Source organism: Thamnophis elegans, chromosome 12 (assembly GCF_009769535.1).
Source record: "Thamnophis elegans isolate rThaEle1 chromosome 12, rThaEle1.pri, whole genome shotgun sequence".
Lineage (NCBI taxonomy): Eukaryota > Metazoa > Chordata > Lepidosauria > Squamata > Colubridae > Thamnophis > Thamnophis elegans.
Window position 1 is genome coordinate 31406416 of NC_045552.1, and position 22060 is coordinate 31428475.

At 43.2% G+C, this 22060-nt stretch overlaps 1 protein-coding gene and 1 long non-coding RNA gene across 8 annotated transcripts in view; one reads left to right on the top strand and one right to left on the bottom strand.

Annotated features, from left to right (window-relative positions):
• Nucleotides 1-16781, top strand: part of THRAP3 (thyroid hormone receptor associated protein 3) — a 48471-nt gene extending 31690 nt beyond the window's left edge. For 6 of the 7 annotated variants that reach the window (XM_032227769.1, XM_032227771.1, XM_032227768.1 and 3 more), the window contains 8 exons: nucleotides 2847-3596; nucleotides 5947-6119; nucleotides 7841-7946; nucleotides 10387-10471; nucleotides 12768-12949; nucleotides 14447-14642; nucleotides 15179-15328; nucleotides 15517-16781. In XM_032227769.1, the coding sequence (XP_032083660.1) occupies nucleotides 2847-3596; nucleotides 5947-6119; nucleotides 7841-7946; nucleotides 10387-10471; nucleotides 12768-12949; nucleotides 14447-14642; nucleotides 15179-15328; nucleotides 15517-15738 (1864 nt within the window). In that variant the 3' untranslated portion in view covers nucleotides 15739-16781. The remainder of the gene's footprint in view (nucleotides 1-2846; nucleotides 3597-5946; nucleotides 6120-7840; nucleotides 7947-10386; nucleotides 10472-12767; nucleotides 12950-14446; nucleotides 14643-15178; nucleotides 15329-15516) is intronic. The other variant, XM_032227774.1, reaches the window with a different exon arrangement.
• LOC116515641 lies at nucleotides 16256-21548 on the bottom strand. Its single transcript, XR_004256267.1, has 2 exons — nucleotides 21507-21548; nucleotides 16256-17262 (listed from the first exon to the last, which is right to left on the bottom strand). It is a non-coding gene; the product is annotated as an uncharacterized LOC116515641 (long non-coding RNA).
• Nucleotides 21549-22060: the final 512 nt, after the last annotated feature.

The following is a 22060-nucleotide window of genomic DNA, read 5'->3' on the forward strand; positions in this document are numbered from 1 at the left end:
ACTTCTCCGTCATATTTTACTGTTAGATGCACTAAGTAATCCAACTTCTTCTCTATCCTCTCACTTGTATTTGATAATTTCTGTATTTCTGAGAATATCTTTTGCAGATTTAAAACTTCTTTCTGGTGTTGAAATTGCGCCATGGTTTCCAGCTAACAAACACTACTACTCTAGCTTAGAAGGTTTTAGCAGAGATTAAGCATCACAATAACATTTCACCTTTCTCTGGTTAAAAATCTACTTCAAAGGAACATCTGTCTGTTTTTCTTCTTCTTATCACTCTCTTTAAACAAGCTGTGAGTCCTTGAACTGCCAGGCCAGGATAATCAGTGAAAAAAGTATTTCGTTTCCAATACACAAACATCTATCTTCCGAGTAGCAGCGTTACAATGTTACATTTCTTTGTTTCTTTTTGTATCTTTTTGTATTTCAAGTTTAAAAAAAGGTCTGATTCTTAAATGAGTTAGAAATACACCCACAGTAATGAAAGAGGAGAGTTTTAGTCCATAGATTACAGAGAATAGTCAAAGAAAAAAAAATAGAAGAAGGAAACTTAATCCGTTCGTTTTAAAAAGTCTTTCCATCCGTAAAAATAGCATTTAAAAAGTAAAATAACCCACTGTTCAAAACCAGTCCAAATTTAATTTCGCCGCTTATTTCTTCTGTTCTCCAATTTAAATTACTTTTAAGATTTTTTTTATAGGCAGTCACTTTTAAAACAGTAAAAATTCCTCATCAGCTGAAAACACTTTCTCTTTCCATATCCTTCCGTTTTTGAGCCGCCCCGACTTCGTCAACTATTTGGCTGGATTTTTTGTCACCGGCTTGAAGAGCTTCTCTTGGATCAATCAGAGACTTTGCGATGTCCCTGTGATCAGCAAGATGTATTCTTCCTGTTCACCGTCTCTATGGGACGGTTTAGGTCCATTTGGACCACCAAGAGGCAAAAGTGTCGACTGCGATCTGAGAGCATTGAGATCGCACGTCGTGGCTTCGGCTCCTCCTTCCCATTTAACTAGTTATTGGCATTCCTACATGAAGGTATTTTTCCCCTAAACATATAACAATAGCAGTCGACTTATATACCGCTTCATAGGGCTTTCAGCCCTCTAAGCGGTTTACAGAGAGTCAGCATATTGCCCCCAACAATCCGGGTCCTCATTTTACCCACCTCAGAAGGATGGAAGGCTGAGTCAACCCTGAGCCGGTGAGATTTGAACCGCTGAACTGCTGATCTAGCAGTAGCCTGCAGTGCTGCATTTAACCACTGCGCCACCTCGGCTCTATAACAATGATAGCTTACTTAAAAAAAAAAAGATTTGATAATAGCAGTAGCACTTAGTCTTAGACTTATATACTGCTCCATAGTCCTTTACAGCACTCTCTTAGAGGTTCACAAAGCAGTGATTTACAAGATAAATGGCGCAATGGAACAATGTGACCATTAATTCTGGGCATAACATAAAATTATGCCTCTGCTGTCCAGTGGGGAAATTGTTGTATTCTTATCAGGAAAAGCCAATTTTTAGATATTACTGGAATTGGGGTTACATTTATTTGTTGCTGTGTGGCAACACAAGATTTGGTGATCTAAGGCAGAGTGCAATTTGAATAGACTGATGATTTACGTTCACAATATAGGGAATAACAGGAATATATTTCTTCAGTTTACCATGTTGTATGGTATATTTTAAACTTAGATTCTTCTTTTCTGAGAGAGTTCTAAAATGGTTTAAACTATAGAATCCAGGATACATGGATACAAAAGAGTTGTTAAAATTGCATAACATAGGAATGTCTTTAGAGGCAGGAGGTAGGGGATTGGTCACAATTTAAATAGAAATCTGCAGATTTTTAACACTGTTGCCTCTTCAGTCATCCATTATTGCAAATAAGGTAGTGTAAGTCAGATTTCAGAACTGCTATAATCATAGTTCAGGAGCAGAACCTTTCTGGTATGCTTTCAGAAGCATACGTGAAAGAATGCACCCGGTATTTGTCGATTCTTGGGCTTCACTTTTAGCAAGTGTCAGTAGCGGTTCAAAAGTCAACTTGTACATCCAGTAAGAATTAAATAATGAAAGTAACAGTTTTGATATACATCCTTGGGCAGGAACATTACTTGCATGTTTTAAAAATAACATCCATGTTATGAAAAATACATATCAATATACAGATGTTAATTTTAGCTGATTTGGTAATCTGGTAATTTACACATTCTTTTTAAAAGCCCGCTTAGTATGGAAGGATAGTTGTATTGCAGCTAGAGCTGTTTTGAATTCCACCTCTGATTGAACATTTAGCTGTTTTTAGAGCTAGATGCAATAATCACTGGAATCAGATTAAATCATCAGATCTAGTTAAACATTGCCATTCTTGATAAGTGTTCATTTCCTCCCAACCAATTAAGTATTTTCCCCATTAACATTTTTGCTTTTATTTGTGTTTTGAATTGTCTATAGCTTCCATAGGAGACATGCCTTCAAATATTTGAAGTAGCTTTTGAGCCTTTTATTTCCATTGTGTGTTACTTAAAAGCACAGCAGTGCTTCACCAAAGTGAAAATGTTGATGGGTTAATTCTTCAGAAACAGGTTTGTAAATGAATACACAGGTTGGGTAAGATCTTTTACATATTTTCTGCCTTCTAACTGTGGCAAAAGATTGTAGAAAGATTGACATTTTATTGCTGTTGCTAAGATATTTGTTCCCAGATTCAGGTGTTAAACAATACACAAGAAGCTAAATAAACATGGGCCACACATCATCAAACAGAATCTTTTCCAGATGGCTTGATTAGTTCTTCCAGGAATAACTGCCTGAAATATCCCCTCTCTTTACTCATAGGTACCTGGAAGAACAAAAAGCTGAGAATGGGAAGGACAAAGAGCAGAAATTGACGAATATAGAAAAGGACAAAATGAAAGAGAAAGGAAGCTTTTCTGAGATGGGATTAGCAGATGGTAAAACAAAGTTGGATCCTTATGCCTCTAAAGCAGATACAGAAAAGATTTATCGTGGGAATCAGTCCCCAAAGCGCTATAAAGTCCGAGATGATTTTGAAAAGAAAATGGCTGAGTTCCACAAGGAGACCCACTACGGCAAAGAGGAAGCAGAGGAGGCAGAAAAGAAAGTCAAGGGCAAAGGACGGAAGGAATCCAATTTTGAGGAGGATGAGGAGGATGAGCCCAAGTTTGTGAAGACAGTGCCTGCTTCCAGCAAAAGCCAGGAAGAAGATCGGGCAGGCAAATGGGAAGGCCTGGTTTATTTACCTGCAGCCAAGGAGAAGACGAGGAAAGCAGAAGAGATGGCGGAGGAGTCCTACACTGACTCCTCCAAGAAAGACGAGAGGCAGGCGGCCAAAAGAGCAGAAGCTGGGCACCGAGGGTTTGTTCCAGAGAAGAATTTCCGAGTTACCACCTACAAAGCAGGCCAGGAAAAAGTGGCAACTTCTCCCCCACCCCGAAAGGTCCCAGAGAGCAGAGAGAAGCTGAGCATGCGGGGAGAGGGCCTGGCTGCAGGCAAATCCTCCTTCTCCATTACTCGTGAAACACAGGTCAACCTTCGAATGGATTCTTTTGATGAGGACCTTGCTCGGTGAGGCATTCAGCATGTCTGGCTTTGTAGGAAAAGGGAGGCTGGGGAAGATATGTATGCCTATTCTATTCCCTCTCAATAGAAAGGATAAATCAGGAGCTGTTTAAAAATAAGCCCAATTTTCTATTTATAGAGCACTGTGCACGCTCTTGCTGCTAAACTATATGGGTGCCAGTTGCTTCATAAAGAAAGTAGTATGAATGAAATATAATTTAGGTAACATTTAGTGTTAACTCAAAAAATGGGGGCTTTTTTTTAGCACACAATCAAAAGTAAAATATAACCCTCAGCCAAGGAAAAGTTGTGCGACCCAGGTTACCCTCTATATAGAATGAAAACTAAAAAAAGATCCTCACTGAAGCACCATAAGAGTGGCTATTGTTATCTTATTTATCTGATTTATATAGCCATTCATTGACTTACACTAAAATACATAAAATATTTAAAAACCCAATTGGAGCTGGGTTTTTTGCATGCAAACAGTTATCAACCCACCCAGAATATTGGCTCTGTCAATCAATCAGAATAGAAGTGGAAGGAACCTTGGAGGTCTTCTAGTCCAACCTCCTACTTGAGCAGGAGACCCTATACCATTTTTGAGAAGTGGCTGTCCAGTCTCTTCTTAAAAGCCTCCGATGATGGAGCATCCACAACTTCTGGAGGGAAGCCATTCCATTAGTTGATTGTCCTCACTGTCAGGAAGTTTCTCCTTAATTCCAGGTTGCTACTCTCCTTCATTCATTTCCTGCTGTTGCTTCTTGTCCTGCCTTTCGGTGGTTTGGAGAATAATTTGATCCCCTCTTCTTTTTGGCAGCCTCTCAAATACTGGAATACTGCTATCATGTCACCCCTAATCCTTCTTTTCTCTAGACTAGCCAGACCCCAATCCATCAACCATTGTACATACCGTATTTTTTGGAGTATGAGACGCATCTTTTTCCCTCAAAAAAGTGGCTGAAAATCTGGGTGCGTATTATACACTGAATACAGTATTTTTTGCCTCCCGAAACCCCACCCTCTTCACCAAAATGGCCGTGCAGAGCCTGTAGAAGGCTTTCAGAGAGCTCCTGGGGGCTGGGGAGGGTAGAAATGAGTGAAAAACGGGTCATTTTTTTGCTCAATTTTGCCCACCCAGCCCCTAGAAATACTCTATAAGCCCCCTAAACTCTATGCATGCAATTTTTTTTGACAAAAAACAGGCCCGTTTTTGCTTGGTTTTGGGGGGGGGGCAACCCCCAGAAGCACTCTGCAAATCCCCTAAAGGCTATTCATGTTTTGGGGATGTTTGCAGAGTGCAAAAACTTTTTTTTTCAGTTTGCCTTTCAAAACCTTGATGTGTCTTATACTCCGGTACGTCGGGAAAGAGCCGAGGTGGCGCAGTGGATAGAGTGCAGTACTGCAGGCCACTTCAGCTGACTGCTATCTGCAATTCAGCGGTTCAAATCTCACCGGCTCAGGGTTGACTCAGCCTTCCATCCTTCCGAGGTGGGTAAAATGAGGACCCAGATTGTGGGGGCGATATGCTGACTCTGTAAACCGCTTAGAGAGGGCTGAAAGCCCTATGAAGCGGTATATAAGTCTAACTGCTATTGCTATTATACTCCGAAAAATATGGTATGTTTTTGGCTCCAAACCTTTAATCATCTTTGTTGCTCTTCTTTGCACTTTTTCCAAAATATCACCACCTTTTTTTTATGTTGTGACCAAAACTGGGTGCAGTATTCCAGGTTTGGCCTTACTGAGGCTTTATAAAGTGGTACTAACACACCCACACACCCAGAGTTCCAGATCCATGCACAAAACCACTCTTGGTGTAATTATATGCATGTCTATAAAAATAACCAATGCTTATTAGATCTCTCCTGAAATCTGACTAATAATTACTGTTTTTAATCCAGGTTAACTCAGATGCAGTTATGCTACTAGTGGTATAGAAGTCTCATTCTTCTCTCGGCCAGTGAAAATGAAGATTCAAATGTCACTTAAGCATGGCCAAAAGCCCTTTATATGCCTGTGTTTAGACAATACATAGTGTCCAGCACTTCTGTTTCAAACCTTGCCAGTCTGAAAAGTGGCACGCACATAGTAGTAGCTCTTGTCCCTAAGAGCTGTGAGATGAAAGCCATTCCCATTCCTCTCTTCTTGAAGCTGGGCTACAGTGAGAAAATATTAGTATGGATCTAGTTTGGAGAAATAATACCAGAAGAATAATCGTCAGAATCGGGGGATTACCATAATCTCTTGACTTTTAGAGTGCCACATTTCATATCACTATGATTTCCAGTCTGGAAGTGGCCTTCTGTGGCAGCTGTAATCATTCATACATGATCTTTTACGTGTGTCTTTACAGCCCAAGTGGGATTTTGGCACAGGAGCGCAAGTTATGTCGTGATTTGGTGCACAGCAATAAAAAGGAACAGGAGTTCCATTCCATTTTCCATCACATCCAATCAGCCCAGTCTCAGCGAAGTCCCTCAGAACTCTTTGCCCAGCATATAGTGACCATTGTCCATCACGTGAAAGGTGAGTTCCCTGGACTTTGTAGGCCATCCTGGCACCGCTGCTTTCTCAGAAATTGGTGCACGCTTCTCAATGTTTCTTCTCAGCAGAATAAATGGGGAAATTCTTCCATAGGAAAGATGTAGTGAATTCTGCAACATGCAGGAGAGTGGATTAATAACTGCCTTGGGCAGCAAGTTGGACTAGAGGACCTTCAAGGTCCCTTCCAGCCCTATGATTCATTCCTATGTAGGCAGAATTTTTGAAAGATTCTGGAACAATTTCTTCATTTTGCCTCTTAGCTGATTTTGATTCAGTTCCAGTTGAACTTCTATTTAGTTCTTCTAAGATGAGTCAAACAGAAACAAATTAACCCAAATCATTTTATCTATTCCTGATTGTTGCAAATTAGTTATGTATTTATGGTTTTCATATATATCAGTATTTTAAATAGAAATCACAGCAGTAGTTTAGGGGTGTTATAAACTCTATGGAGACTGTTTTGAAGAGAAAGTCCGCAGTCGGGTTGCTGGCCCAGCATCCCAGTCTCTCAGAGGAGGGAGCTTTATGCATCATGCTGAGATTAGCATGTGGAATGGTACAGTTCTGTTTGAAAGAGATGGGAAATATCTGGAAATGAAGTTATAAAAGCTCACAAGTTAAAACTAGTATTTTGAATGGTACCCATAAACCTAGAGGAAGCCAATGCAGCATCTGTAAAACCAGAGTTACTCACCTGCCAGCTGTAGGCAACCACCTTTTGTGCTAATTGAACTTTCCCAATAGTCTTCAAAGTCAGCCCCATATAAAATTCCTAGTAGCGTTGAGCCAATAGGAAAGCAATTTCAAAGTGGGAACATGTATTGAATCTGGACCTAAAGGACCCATGCAATAGCTGCCTATCAGTAGATAGAAACAGTGAACTGCCCACTCCAGAACTAAACAGTTTCACTTGAGTTACTGTGCATGACCTTTGTGAACAATTGATCACAACATTGTCACAAGGAGAAGATGTGTAGCCCTAAAATGCACATTGCAGGATTCTGAAGCCTTGCTATTGAATTGCAGCAACCTTATTAGGAAACACAATAATTCATAGGGGAATGGAATGGAATAGAACTTTATTGTTACTTTAAATGTACAATAATCAGCATACATTAAAATGAAATTTCTTTGCATTCAGCTCTCAAAAGACAACAATTATACATAAACACACCCCACACACACATGACCCAGAGAGACAGATTAGGCTGCCTGGAGAAAATAGTTACTGGGCTGTAGCCCCATGGGGTAGCTGGCCTTCTCTGAGCCAAGAGAAAGAAAACAATTCTCCACATATGGCTTAGCATTATTGTCTGCTTCCTGTTCTTTCCACTTCTTTGTCTGCTTCTACCTAAAAAAACGGATTAAAATGTCTGAAATTCAGGTGTCTGGAATAAAAAGTCTAGGAGCAGGATAGTTAACGAAAGTGAAGAGTGGCATGGAACACTTCTTATTTTTCAGGAGGCTCCTGCTCCACTTCACGCTTAGTAGCATCTGGTGGCTTTAGTGCCAGGAGGAGCTTCCAGTTAAAAGACTTTTATATGTCTAAGCAGTGAGGTGGATCCTGTCCTCTTTCTCTCTTCATCCCCTCTTCACTTCTCTACTGTTTGCTTCTTGAATCTGTTGCAGAGCCCACTTTTATCTTGTCCTAAAGTCTATATACAATATTAACAATATGGTGTTTCCTCATCGCAAACCAACAGAGCATCACTTTGGGTCTTCAGGAATGACGTTGAATGAACGCTTTACAAAATACCTCAAGCGGGCAGAGCAGGAGTCGGCTAAGAGCAAAAGCCCTGAAATCCACAGGTGAGTGGAACTTGGCATGAAAGCAGAGTAGACTCAAGTAGGAGAACCGAGAGAGCCTTAGCATGGGACATACACAGGAGGAGAGATTTCAGGATTTTAAGGCTTGCATTAGAGGTGGACCCAAGTGGTCTTTTAAAAGATGCAGAACTGGGTGCACGATTTCCCTTACAGAGAAAGGAAAAGGATCGGGAAACGGGGGAATCTGCTGGCTGCTGGAAAGGAGACCATTTCTACAGTACTCCACATCCATATATAACTTTCAGCAACCTCATAACCAAAAGAAGCCCAGGCGAAAATCACGAAGGCTTTAAAAGCCTTTGTGGTTCAGGAAGTCTACCTGATTGTCCTGACTTCCTTCCCCCAGCCCCAATATCTCACAGGTTAAAACTCTTATTGCTATGGCCACAGATTCTGTGCAAAAATGTCAATAATTAGCCAAAAAAAAGTATGAGTGCTGAAACTGTATTGAATTTCCTGAACATTTAGCAGGATCCCATAAATTGAGACTTGTTTCCCCAATACTAAGGACCAAAAGCAAACAGAAGCTTCAAGGAAGCCAAATTCTGGGACGTTAGATCGTTCCATCTGATCTAACGTTTATAAGCTTTGCAGTGTTGCAAGAAAATGTACATTTATCTCTCAACATATCATTGCCTTACCCAGGATTAGCAATGGCAGCTTCTCCAAGGCCATGGGGGGTCTCACAATCAGGGTACCAAAAGGTGGCATAACATCCATGGTTAGGTACCGTTATACGAGCTTATTATTACAATCATTAGTATCCACCTGCTACAAGATGCCAAGCGGTTCAGTCAGTCAAACATCACAAGATGTTATAAGGATGAAGCTCATTCCAGCAAGACGCAATGGCTATAGACCATCCAGTTCCAGCTCTAGATGTTGGTCTAGTGCATAGTTTTGGGGAAGGAGGCAAGGGGGAATGGACTCCGCTCTTGCTCAAGGAGTGGTAGAAGATGTGACCAAGAAAGCTTTTGCCCAGATTCATCCCTTTCTTGGGTTATGTGGCTCTGTTTATAGTCATTTATAGGATATCTTGTGTGTGGATTTGATTTAAATTCAGACGCTTGAAAATTGACTCATGATGGTTGCAATATCCTGGTGTGATGTGATCATCTTTTGCAACTTTCTAGCAAGCCAAATCCATGTGAAAGCCAAATTCACTCAACAAACGTGTCACTAACTGCAGTGATTCACTTAAATGCCTCACAGCAATGGAAGTGTTTGGCTTAGTTGTGGTCGTAAGTCAAGGACTACTCTAGTGCACTTTATAGAGAGCTGCCCTTGAAGACTACTTGAGGCTACAATTGGTCCAAAATGTCATGGCAAAAGCAGTTACTTGCTATGTCCATGTGGTGCTGCTCCTTCTCAAGGGGCCTTGGTGGGCCTCCAGGTGCAGTTGAGGGTGCTAGTTGCCATCTGTAAGCTACACAGTGTAGGGCCATCTGCAGGCCCCCCCTCTCTGCAGTTGTGCCTGCCTGTCCAATAAGTATGGCCTGCATTGCTTATCCAACAATGGTGTCTACTGGGGTGCAGAGCCTCCTGTGTGGTTTTGCCTGCCTTTTGGAACAGCCCATCCCCGACATCTGTCTGGCGACCCTGCCTGCCTTTAAAAGACCTGACTCATTCCACAGGCATTGGGCAGAAGGTTTTTTCCTTTTATAAACTATAAAGCTACCAGTAAAGGAGAATATTTGTGGCTCAGGGTTGAACCCTTCACTCATAAAACTGTCCACCCGCACAATGAGTCCCGGTGATTGCATGGTAAGCACAAGGATACAGTACTATTTTAAAAATCCATATGTTGTTGAAACAAAAACAGGCATTAAAAGACAAACCTGCAGGATCCCAAAGCTGAAGGAAGAGCAAACTTCTCAGAGCTGTTTTGAGCACAGCCAGGGCTGAGACACTTTGGAGGGCTGCTGTTCCAGAATGCAGGTGGTGAAAGAATTGTGCTGCTTGTGGTAGTTTCTTCCTTTGGTGAAGAAGTCATTTTTATTTTCTTTGTTGTATTGTTTTTAACCATTGTAAGCCATTTGGAGATACACATCAGTGGAAAAAGAAATAAGGACTCCCTCCCACCAAAGACCCAACATAGCGATCTTAATGAAAATGCAGTTAAAATCAAAGGAATTCGCACTGAAAATCAAGTAATTAAAACTAAACAGCCTCCCAACTTCCTATTGAGCTATAGCAGATAAGACAGAGACAGGCAATTTCCTTTTTACAACTGCTGAAAAATAATCTGAAGAAAGCAATCCCCATCTTTTAAGAGTGGGACGAGAGTTGTTCAACTTGAGATGACTTTACTCCTAGTCTTAAAATCTCAGGGTGAAACTGACCAGGTTTGTACATAATCTGAACAGCAAAAAAGACCAAAAAAAAAATATCTCTTAATCGTGACTTGCCTTTCTGTGTTTAGGAGGATAGACATTTCTCCAAGTTCTTTTAGAAAACATGGATTCTCACAAGAGGAGATCAAAAGTTCCAAAGAAGCAAGCTACAAGGTGAATGGATGCTTTTGATTTGGGTTCATATGTGTGCTTTGGGCATGAACTTTGGGTTTTTTTTTTTAAAAAAGTGATTTTTTTTTAATTTAACTTGCTCTCTACTTAAGTTTGTGTTTTTCTTTCAAGGATGGGCATAATTCTAAAAATGAACTACAAAGGGTTAATTTTTATTAAAAAATGTATCAACAACCTTTGTGAAGTGGTTAGAAATATGGTAAATGACCACAAAATCAATTGAGGTTGAGCTTGAGACAAAAAGTGGATTTTTGGAAACAAGTGGCCTTGATGATGGAAGAGACTTTTTGTGATATTTTGATGCTTGTAAGTATAACTAAATCACTTGTCTTACCCGTGATATTTTCCAACCATGTTTTCAAAAAGCCATGCATGTCAGAAAGAGGAAATTAAATCAAATTGTAAATAAGCCGAATCAAAGAACATTTTTGCTAATGTGTCATTTCCTGTTGAAATCTATTCGTTTATTTTAAAATACTGTTGAAACTGGAAGCCTTTTAGATATGCACACTAAAATTTCAGTAGGCCCTTTATTTTAATATTATTTATAGTTTTTAAACAAAAGTATTTCATCTTTAAACATTGTCTCTTCACCTTCATGCAAGTTTGTTTTAAAATATTTTAACAATGCTATGAAACTTTTACTTTCCTATCATGCCTGTGTTCTCTGTTTATCAAAACCCCTGTTGCTTCTGAAAGACAATAGATGAGCCCCGATGGTGAACACAAAGTTATGTTATGTGCATGTGGACACATAAATAGGGACATTCTTCTGATTGGCAAACAAGAGGTTCTTAGCTCTGTGAGGAATGGAGTGGATGGCTACATCTCCGGGTTTGGATGGTGATACTTGGTGACAAACCAGTTTCCACTGTGATGATAAAGTCGTGTTTGTCTTCTGAACTGCAAAGGGTTGTTCTTCACCTGTGGAATGCACAAGCTCAAAAAAATAAAATCTCCCAAGAACAAGTGCCAATTTCTGCTCTAATGGGGCTATCCTATATTTTTACTGGGAGGGGTACTATAGACTTGTGTAAGTACTGCTTTAACAGAGAGCTGCTAATGCTTCTCGTTGGGGTTAAGGGAACTCTTCTTTGGCCTGTTATTGTGCGGTCTTGCCTTGTGCCAGACTGGAAGCTGCTGAATTGGTTCAAGGCCCTGCGTGGATCAACTGTTTCATTATAACGTAGCAAGACTTGTACATATCTAAAATGATTTTTTGGATGGATAATTGCAGTGCTTCCTATGAAGGCTTGGCTTTGCCATAAAAATTAGTTTTCTGACTACAGAATTTTCTCTGGTTCCTGCTTATTCCTTTCTCCTTTTCTGCTCTGGAGAAAATCTCTCAATCTCCAAGGATATCTGACGGTTATCTGCAGTTCCATTTATTATGCTGGTGCTAAATAAACATGTTAATAATTCAGAAGCAGCTATTAGTTGCAGTTAGTTGCATATTTATTATATTTTCAAAGTTCAGTGATTCAAAGGAGTCATATCTCCAATAGCAAAGAGTAGGCTTGGCAAGGAGCAAGAAGGAAGTGAGGAAAAGAGGAGACACATAGTCCATTGCTGAGCAGTTGAAGGGTTCCTTTGGGCAGATGAAGCTATGAAAGAGGCCCAGGCACCAGATTTGTCTCCTGGGCCCAAACTGCTTTCTCCTTCATTTGGTCTCCATCAACATAAGTCTTTTCAGGCTTGTCTTTGTGTATATGTGCTTGATGTGAGTCTTAACAAATCTAAGCTTAAGTGGTGATTCTTAACAAGAGTCTTCAAAATGCATAGGTGTTGGAGGGAGAGTGGACAAAAATATGGACTTATTGGGTTGCTCCTACATATAAATCGACGGCTTCCCATTCTTGGGGAAGGGATCTTTTTTTTTTTAGGAAGAGGGGGATTCTATGGTTTTTAAGTCAATTTCCTGCAGCATATGATAAGTATTTTTCCCTGCCCCAAATGGAAGTGATAGCTTTTGGTTTCATTTATTGGTGGCAGCCCTTGAGGGTTGCCCAGAAGGGTTTTGGCTTTGGCTGAGTTTCTCTTTCACTTTACCTGGTTGAATACCTTGGCCAAGACCCTTCTGTCCTCTGTCTGGGAGAGAAATGTCTGCAGAAAGACTGGGAGAGTTTCTCTGTTTTCAGACAATTTGTTTGGGAGCAGCAACATAAGGTGTGTGATGTCCTTGGTGGTTCCTGCCCTAAATAAGATCAATGCTGCATCTGTGATGAAGCTGCTAAAGGCTCAGTTTAAAATCCTTTTCCTGCTGTTTTTCTTCTTCCAGGCTGAGAGCAAATACAAAGATGATCCAGTTGACCTGCGCCTTGACATTGAAAGACGTAAAAAACATAAGGAGAAAGATAAGCGAGGAAAGTCGAGAGAATCTGTGGAGTCCAGGCCTTCCAGTCATTCAAGAGAACGATCAGCAGAGAAAACGGAGAGGCCTCACAAAGGCTCCAAAAAGAAGTACGTCAGAGGGAAGCCTGTCTCCCCCTGTCTTATTCTTTCCTTTTTATTGAAACGGTTCCATGACCTGCAGAACACCGTCCCCCCCCGTCCCCCCCCCCGGTTAGTAATGAGGAGAGTCTTTCCCAACCTTCCTGTCCTCAAGAGGTCTGGAGCAAGAGGAACATTGAACAACCTGATGCCCCTTTACTGCAGATTCATCAGATCCAGCTGCCACCTCATCCAAGCAGGGCAGAGCACATTTTTCAAGACTTTTCAGTTTCAACACTTTTCAGTTTCAAGACGGCAGAATAACAACATTTATGATTTGGTTCTATTCCCCATTAAGAGAGGAGGATGGGGCTCTGTCAAGTTGCCAGGATTCATGAGATCTAACTCTGTACCGTCTTCCTGCTCCAACTTGCCCAGAGACTGGAGCAATTCACATGTTGTTCCAGGGCCAGGGGAGATAGATCAAATTTGGCCTCGTGCAGAGTTTTTGTCTACTCAGACCCCCTTTACCATGAAGGTATATTGAGAATGTTCTCACTTTCCCTTGTCCCTGTTAAAAATGAATCACTCTTTTTTTAAAGAACTTGGATATTGAAGGATATATAAGAAGACAAAGTAACAGGTTACCTTGCACAATATGTGTGCCCTTTTTTTACTTTAGCAGCTGCTTCACTGAAGTCAGCTTTGCAGTCCTGCAGAAATTGAATTAGCGTTTGAAGAGCTGCTTTCAAGAGAAACTAGGCCTGTGGGACTCTCTCTGGTGATACCTGGACTGGGCTAAAGCAGCCGTATCCTGGTTTCCATTGATTGTTCACCTGGAGTCTAATGACATACAGTTTAATAAATTAGCAGCACAGACAACAGTCAGTTCCGTCTTTTTCATAGCTATAAAAATAAAATGTTGACAAGGAAGAAGAGAGATGGCCAGTGTTTTTGCAAGATTCCCCAAGATTGGGATTAAACAACTGTCCTTCTTGCTCTTAAAACAGAGAAATCTGAGACCTAATTATTGGCCCATTTGTTTATGGAGTGCAGTCAATGAAGGCATTGCACCTATAAATTTATTTTGGCTGCTATAGAAGGAAAAGGATTGACTGAGTGGTAATTTTGTTTTCAGGAATTAGATCTTTTCCTTGGGGAGAGAGTGGGACCAAGGCAGCTACTTACCTTTGTATCATTTGTTGGCTGTGGCTGCCCGGCTATGCCCTCTTGACTCTGAACCGGGCTGCACAAGTAGCGGGCAAGTGTGCATGCACATGCAAAGCTCCCTTTGTGCAAGTGGTGGGTCCGTGTACGAAACCATCCTCTTTCCCCCCCCCCCTTGCTGGTCCGCAGAGTTGGAAAGGTTGGGGGTGGCTCCTCTGGCTCCAGTTTTCCATAGGACAGATGGCAGTGCGGGCCCTGACCCATTTTTAAGATAGTGTCTCTCCCACTAACAAGTAAAGGGATTACTGAGTCTCCGTGATTCTGCTTCGAGCCAGCTCTTCTGTGTCTTTGCTGTCCCAGGAAACACCGACGTGTCCGGGAGAGATCGAGGTCAAGCTCTTCATCCTCACAGTCTTCACGCTCCTATAAAGCAGATGAGTATCCTGAGGAAACTGAGGAACGGGAGGAGGCCCCTGCCCCCGGCTTTGACAAATCCCGCCTTGGCACCAAGGAGTTTGCCGGCCCAAGCGACCGAGGCAGAGCCCGAGGAACGTTTGTGAGTATACCTCTCCTGGGTCCTGCAAAGCCCCTCCAGAGATTATCACCACTGGACTGCTTAGTTGGACAAAAGGAGAAAAACTATTACAGTCGGAGAATTATTGTATTACCTGCCACTAATTAATTTTAATTAATTTAATCTAGATTTTATCCTGGCCCAGCCTGCATTCCAGTGCTCATGGCCAAATGTGATCCTTGGCCCTAAAGGTGTCTCATTCTGTGACTTAAGATCATCTTCTGCTTTGAGTTCTTTAGGCCCCTGTTTGAAAATAGTATATCTCAATATTTCCAAACTCTGATGGAGCATAAACACGGACTGATCTCTCCAGAGTGATTTTTTTTAAATGTTGAACTTAATCAAAGCAGCCTGTGACTTCCACTTGTCTTCAAGCCCTTTCCTGAGGCAAAGAAAACCCCTCCATTTAGGTTTCCCTTTTACTTGCCCATTTGAGTAATTGCCCCCCCCCCCATCCCAGAGCAAATTGGCAGAGAAGGTGCTTGAGACTCAGCCCTGCTCTGCCTCCTCCTCTTTAGCAGCAGTTCCGGGCCAGAGGCCGTGGCTGGGGAAGGGGTACCTTTTCCGGCAACACCAACAACAGCGGCACCAGCGCTGACTTCCAGAAGCGAAACCGGGAGGAGGACTGGGACCCCGAATACACACCCAAGAGCAAGAAGTACTACTTGGTGCGTGAGCTCCTCCTCCCGTTGGGTGGGGCTGGGCGATTCTGACCCTTTGGGCAGAGCTTGCCTGGTTGCGATTGAGGTCCTCCCCGCCAGAGCCAGCCTCCCATTTGCGTCAGGGGCAGAGGAAGAGGGGGGAGCGGGGGTCTCAGTGGCCAGATCTTACCAGCTGACTCCTTTTTCTCCTTCAGCACGATGACCGGGAGGGCGAAGGTGGCGAGAAGTGGGCGAACCGGGGCCGTGGTCGTGGCCTCTTCCCCCGAGGCAGGGGCCGATTCCTGTATCGCAAGTCAAGCACCAGCCCCAAGTGGGCTCACGACAAGTTCAGTGGCGAAGAGGGCGAGATAGAGGACGACGAGAGCGGGCCGGAGAACAGGGAAGACAAGGATGTCCTCCCACCTGTGGCAGAGTAGGAGCCGCTGGTGACGCGAGGATGGGGGGGGGGGGGGCGTCTTCGATCCTGATTGGCTAGTTGAATGTTTTCATGCTCTTTGATTTCTCAGTGACCCTGGAGGACGGTAGAGTTGTGCCCGCTATTTTTGGCAATCATTTCTGTCTTTTTTAAATGTGGTGATAGAGATGAGTAATGACTTGCTCTTTTGTTTTCCTTTTTCCTGTTTGTGGATTTTTTAAAAAAAATCCTTTATTTTAAGCATTTAGATATATATTGACAATATGCCTTTAAATGGTTAATTTCAGAAAGCTCTTCATGAATATATACATATAATGAATAGAGGGGGGGAAGAATAAACATCTGAATAGAAACTATTGGGACCAAACTCTCTAGCGTTTTTAATTTACAGGAATTTTTCCCCAACTGAATTTAGAACTCTATCTTTTAAAGGTCCCCCCCCCCCCCGCGCGCCTTTTCTGCTGAAATTTTAAAGAGAGCATGGCACAGTGGGGAACTTCATTTTCCTCCTTTCATCCAATTACAGATCTCTTCTTGAATGATGTTAGCAACTTCATTTTTTCATCCAGACTCCTTTCATACTTCTTTTCCTTCCCAATGTCAAATTGAACACATTTTCAGGATCACAGTTTTATAAGAAACTTCTGAATATAGTAGATTTAAAAAAGCCTATAGCATGAATAAAAATGAGAATTCTTATTATATTAACCTTTTTTTATAAAGCAGTTTTCATTTACTTGTGTGGTGGCCATGGTCACTTGCTGACAGTTGGCTTTTCATTCTTTTCAGCTTTAAATCTGCAGTGCTTAAAAGATGCTTGGTAGATATAGCATTCTTACACCGAGGCACACAAGAGAGATTCTGATTGCTGTGTGGAGAAATTATTCCCCCAGGAATCTGGCTTTGCCATGTTTCCTTTGGCTCCCCTACTTTTCCCTCTGTGAGTTCATTTTGTGGGACGGGTGCAGTTCCTGCTTAGCAGAGCAAATTCTTAGCAAATTCTTGTTTTGCCTCCTTGTTAAAATAAAACTAAGTTGAATTGAACTTTATGCATATCATTTCATACTGCTTTTGTACTAATCCTTTTGTTTCATGGCTGTGAACAGTCTTGCACATTACAGTTGTCAGCAAAAAAAAAAGAAAGAATAAAAATAAGTCCTCAGAAGTAGTGAGAAAATGCTCATTGTGGATCACATCTTTTGTTCAAGCTGAAAAGGGGAGTTCCGCATGGATGAAGGTGGATGTGAGGTTCTGTGCTTCACTCTGTACTTTAATAACTGGCATCTCCTTCTGGGTGGAGTAGCTCAGTGCCCCTGCAGCCTCTTGTTGCAGTAGCTATGTGGCCCCACCTCTGTCTCACTAGCCTTTGAATGCTTGATAGCGTTTGTTTCAATACTCGGTTACAAAGAGCAGCAAAAGCTGGATCTGGACTATCCAATTGCTTCCAGTAAAGAAGATTGGACACAGCCTGTGAGAGTGTTCAGAATTCCTCAGGTTGGACTGGAGGAAAACAGAAAGCAACTTTCTGTAAGAAGAAGAAAAATGCAGAAAATTTGCTTTGCTTTATATAACTTGTTCTGTGAGGTATTCAGATTCCATTCCTAATCCATTTAGCTGTTTCTGTCCATTCCTATAGTTTTCTACATCTACAGAATTTTGTAAATTTACCAAAAATCACCCTTATCATAAAGAATAGCTTGGAATGACATCAAATGGTGCAAGCTTTAAACCTTTAGGTTCTTAGGGGGCAGGGACTGACCCAACTGCACTGTGTTCCAGTTTTCTTTTCCTAATCAAAGCAAATATTGACTTACATGATCCAGTATTAGTCACATGCACCTCAATTTACTTTGCCCATTTTCACAGCTTCGGCTTTGCAGGGAGGAGCAGGCCCTTTCAGTCAGTTTTATTCTTAAAGTGTATTTGCTTTCTGTCTCAAGAAGTCAGTGTCTTCTGAGAGGATCTCCCTTCATTTTATCCTACCTCCACCCTGGGATGTGGGCTGGCCTGAGAGAGAGAGAGTCTTGCCTGAAGGCACCCAGGGAGTGGGTAGGGGAAAACCAGTGTGCAGACAATACAGAAGGGAGCCATGGCAGATTTTTGAAAAATGTGCATTAATGCTGAGAAAAAGACCCGACCTGCAACACAAGGGTGGTTTGGGTTTTTTGCCTGAATATTGGCCTAGGCCAGTGTTTCTCAACCATGGCAACTTGAAAAGGCATGGAGTTTAACTCCCAGAATTAGGAATTGGGTGGGGATTCTGGGAGTTTGGGTCCACACCTCTTTGCCATGGTTGACAAGCACCGGCTTAGGGAAGGTACGATAACTACATTTTTTTTGGAGAATGGAATTGGATGTGTTCGAAAGCTGCTTGGTACAGCAAAGTATGTCCATTTCCATTGGAACTTGGAGCCACATATTGGGTTTTGTTTCCACGCAGAGAGGGTGACCATGATTAAGAATGAAGAGTGGGGAAGTGGATCACTGAGGCTCTTGGCGGGGGGGGGGGTGAATGGGGAAGGTTCTGGGGAAGTATTTTTCATTTGGGGGGGAAAAAGCAGAAAGGGCCTGTTAGGCACTAACCAACTAACCAGGCTGGTGGCCAGCGTGTCTCCTACAGAGCCTGGGATTCTGCCGAGTGGAGATGAAAGCTTCCTTTTATCAAAGTCAAGCAGCTCCAGGTGGCTACATAAAGGTCCTTATCGTGGAGGAGGGGTTGGGGTGAAACAATTGGGAAGGATTTGTCATTACTTCCTTCTAGGCTTTGTTAGTATTTCTAGAACCCTGGCAGTTTGTGCTGCTCTCCCATCCAAGTATTAATTAGATCCAACTCTGCACAAGTGTTTAGTCTGTGTTTACACAATACACCTTACTTTGCTTATTTGTGGCTCATTGAATGTATTGGCACACCAACATCGAGCAAATCACAGTTCAGCTTAGAAGGAGTCATGTATGGCTTATGCCAGGCTTAGATGTAAAATCCTGAAAGCCTCCAATTTAGAATGGACAGGGAGGAACTGTGCAGATCAAGTGTGTTGGATTGCAGGGTCTTCCTTTGCTCCTTGGACTTAACATGCATTTAATATGCTTAACATGACCCATATCTGGCATCTTGGAGACTAATCGAGGAGAGAAGCAACCCAGAGCCAAGGAGAAATTCCCTGACAGAACAGTTAACCAACGGAACAGTTTCCCTCCTGAAGTTCTGGGTGCTCCATCACTGGAGGCTTTTAAGAAGAGACTGGACAGCCATTGGTCCGACATGGTGCACGGCAGTGATGGCTAACTCTTTCCGGACAGAGTGCCCAAAGCGTGCATGCACGCGCAAATGCGCTCAGCCAAACCCCCAAAGTGCAATGCGCATGCGACCCTGCCCCCTGCATGTGCCCCCCCCCCGGTGTATGTGCAACAGAGACCTGAAGATCAGCTGGCTGGTGGGAGGTGGAGCTGAACTGGGGCGACAATGGCTCTCATGCACACACAGAGGGTGCCGTGTGCTACCTCACAGGTATAGGGTCTCCTACTTGGCCAGGGGTTTGGACTAGGCCTCCAAGGTCCCTTGCAACTCCTGTTATTTCATGTTCTGAGCAAATAGCCCGCACTATCTGGGCAGAGTCAGGAACTCTGACCTCCTTTTTGGGTGTCTTTGTTTCCAAAAGAAGCAATTGCCCACTAGTGTAGTGCAGCAACAGCTGCATTTAAGATGTAGATAAAGCCCAATCCAGGGGTGCACAGACGTGGACAGCAGTGGGGAACGGTTCCTATATGGCCTGTGCTTCTGGCTTCCAGCAGCAGGGGGCACCCATGCATTCTTTTTCTCCAGTCTCCCAATCTGCTGTCTGGGACTGCAGGCAAGGCTGGGCCTCCGTGGCTGCTCCCAAGGGCCGCGCTGTGGATGGCGAAGCTGCCCAACGTGCCTGCCTCTCCAGCTGGGGTTTGCCCTGCTTGGACTAGGGGTGATGTCCTTCCCGACATCTCTTTTTCTGTTCCATGCCGCAGTTGGTCCAGCCCAAGTCCTATGTTTATCTGGCTTTTCTCACTGGAAGGTGCCTGCCCTTTAGTAGTGTTCTGTCCATGGGCAGAGGCTGAGCAGCAGGTGAATCCAGACCCTGAGATCAGTCACATGGTCATGATGCTGCTCCTGGTTATGTACGGGTCTAGAGTGACAGCCAGGAAATCAGTTAAGCACCACCCTATATTTGTTAGGTTTCTAGCCATTCAGCCACTTGAGACTCCTGGTTTCCCAGCTCCCATTAATCAATAAAGCAGTGCCCTCCTGTCATAAGCCATCACGGCTTTTTAAAGTACTTAGCCACCTGTCCTCCATGCAACATGCAGATTGACACGCCATGCCCCATACCAGAAATGCTTCTTTCTGTTCTGCTCATGGGCTGCAGCAGGCTGGCTGCCCGCAGCTCTCTCCCTTGGGGTTCCAAAGAATGGAGGGGGGGAAACGACAACTGGGTAGCATTGGTTGAAATTGGGAAGGGGTATGCAAGGATTCCCTTGGGAAAAATATGTTCCCTTTTAGTCCTCTACCTCTCAAATGAGACACCAAGATTTCGTCCATCTGGAGCATTGGCAGGAAGGGCCTCAGACAGTGCCATAGGTGGGGAACCCTGCTAAGATGTCATTTGCTTTGGGGTCAGCATTGGGCACAGCCTCATGGGTTCTTTGCAATCCAGAGTTCATGGTTCAGAAGGACTAGTTGCATGAATTAGGCTACTAATTAAACTAAGCACTCATAGTCCTCTGGCGGCTCCTGTGTGAAGGAACAACATTAAAGGACGAACAGAGATTTTTGTTGGGGAGGGGGAATTAACTGCTTGGAATTGGACTGCAGGAGCTGAATACAGGTAGTGCTCGACTTACCAGCAGTTCATTTAGTGACTGTGGGACAGTGACATGCGGTGAAGTTTATGGCTGGTGAGGCACTGAGACAGGTTTCAATTTTTTTTAGATTTGTGGACTTCAACTCCCAGAATTCCACAGCCAGGCATGCTCAGTTCCGATTTAAAGCGACAGCATTTGTTTTTCTCCTTTGCAAAAAAATTTTCCATCATTCTTTTTCTTCTCCCTCCCCCTCCTTACTCCCTCTCTCCCTCCCTCCACCCTCTTGCAAACAGACACAGAGAGAGAGAGAAGTTGGATCCCTCACTCACTCACTCGCTCTCAAACAAACATAAACACAGAAGTTGGATTGGATATATTTTCCATTGGCTTGAAAGCAGCTCCTCTGCCATACACCCCCCCCCCCCGCCATTCCCCTGCTGCCTTCTGATCCAAGCCTTTGATTGCAGATGGAATCACGTTTAAGTTTAAGTTTTATTTATATGCCGCCCTATTCCCTAAAAGGGACTCAGGGCGGCGAACAACTTAAACGGGAAGGGGAAACATACAAGTACAAAATAGACATTTAAAATGACCAACAACCACACCTATCGAGAGGGGAAGGGAGCTCATCAACCCCAGGCCTGCCAACACAGCCAGGTTTTAACGGCTTTTCGGAAAGCAGGGAGAGAGGTGAGGGTCCGAATCTCCGCAGGGAGTTCGTTCCAAAGGGCTGGAGCTGCAACAGAGAAGGCCCTCCTCCGGGTCGTAGCCAGATGGCATTGGCTGGTGGATGGATACAGTTACCTTTTCAAACTTGTAATCAGTGAAGCTGGGCTTATATACTTTTATCCAGGTGTGTGTGTGTGTGTGTGTGTTTGTGAGAGAGAGAGAGAGAGAGAGAGAGAAGGCAACGTAGCTCTGCATGCAATCACATACCTTTTCCAGCTGTTTCAGAGAGGATTTCAACTCTGCTCTTGCCTGCCATCATGAAAAGAAAAAAAAATGTAAAAGGAAAAAGGCAAGAGTCAGGCTGGGCTAGTTGCTGCCAGAGTCACCGTGTGGATGACTCTTCTTAACTGTTTAAAAAAGCCTCTAAAAAAACACCCTCTACAGGAGGCAGGAGAATGACGTGCCTCATTATGTCAGGAATTTTTCGGCTTTTAACCCTTGCTTAGCTCTGCTCGAGTGATCATAAAGTTAGACTAGATGAGGCACCTCATTCTCCCGCCTCCTGTAGTTTTTTAGAGGCTTTTTAAAACAGTTAATCACTAAGCAGAGTCATCCACTGTGACTCTGGCAGCAACTAGCTCAGCCTTTTTCCTTTTACATTTTTCTTTTCTTTTCATGATGACAGTGGTGAGGCCCTGCCTCTCCTGACTGCACGTCCCTGCTGTGGGAAGTTACAACGGCAGTGGAAAAAGTGACCATTTAACACACGGCCATTGCAGTGTCTCCATGGTCTCATGATTTACATTCAGATGCTTGACAAG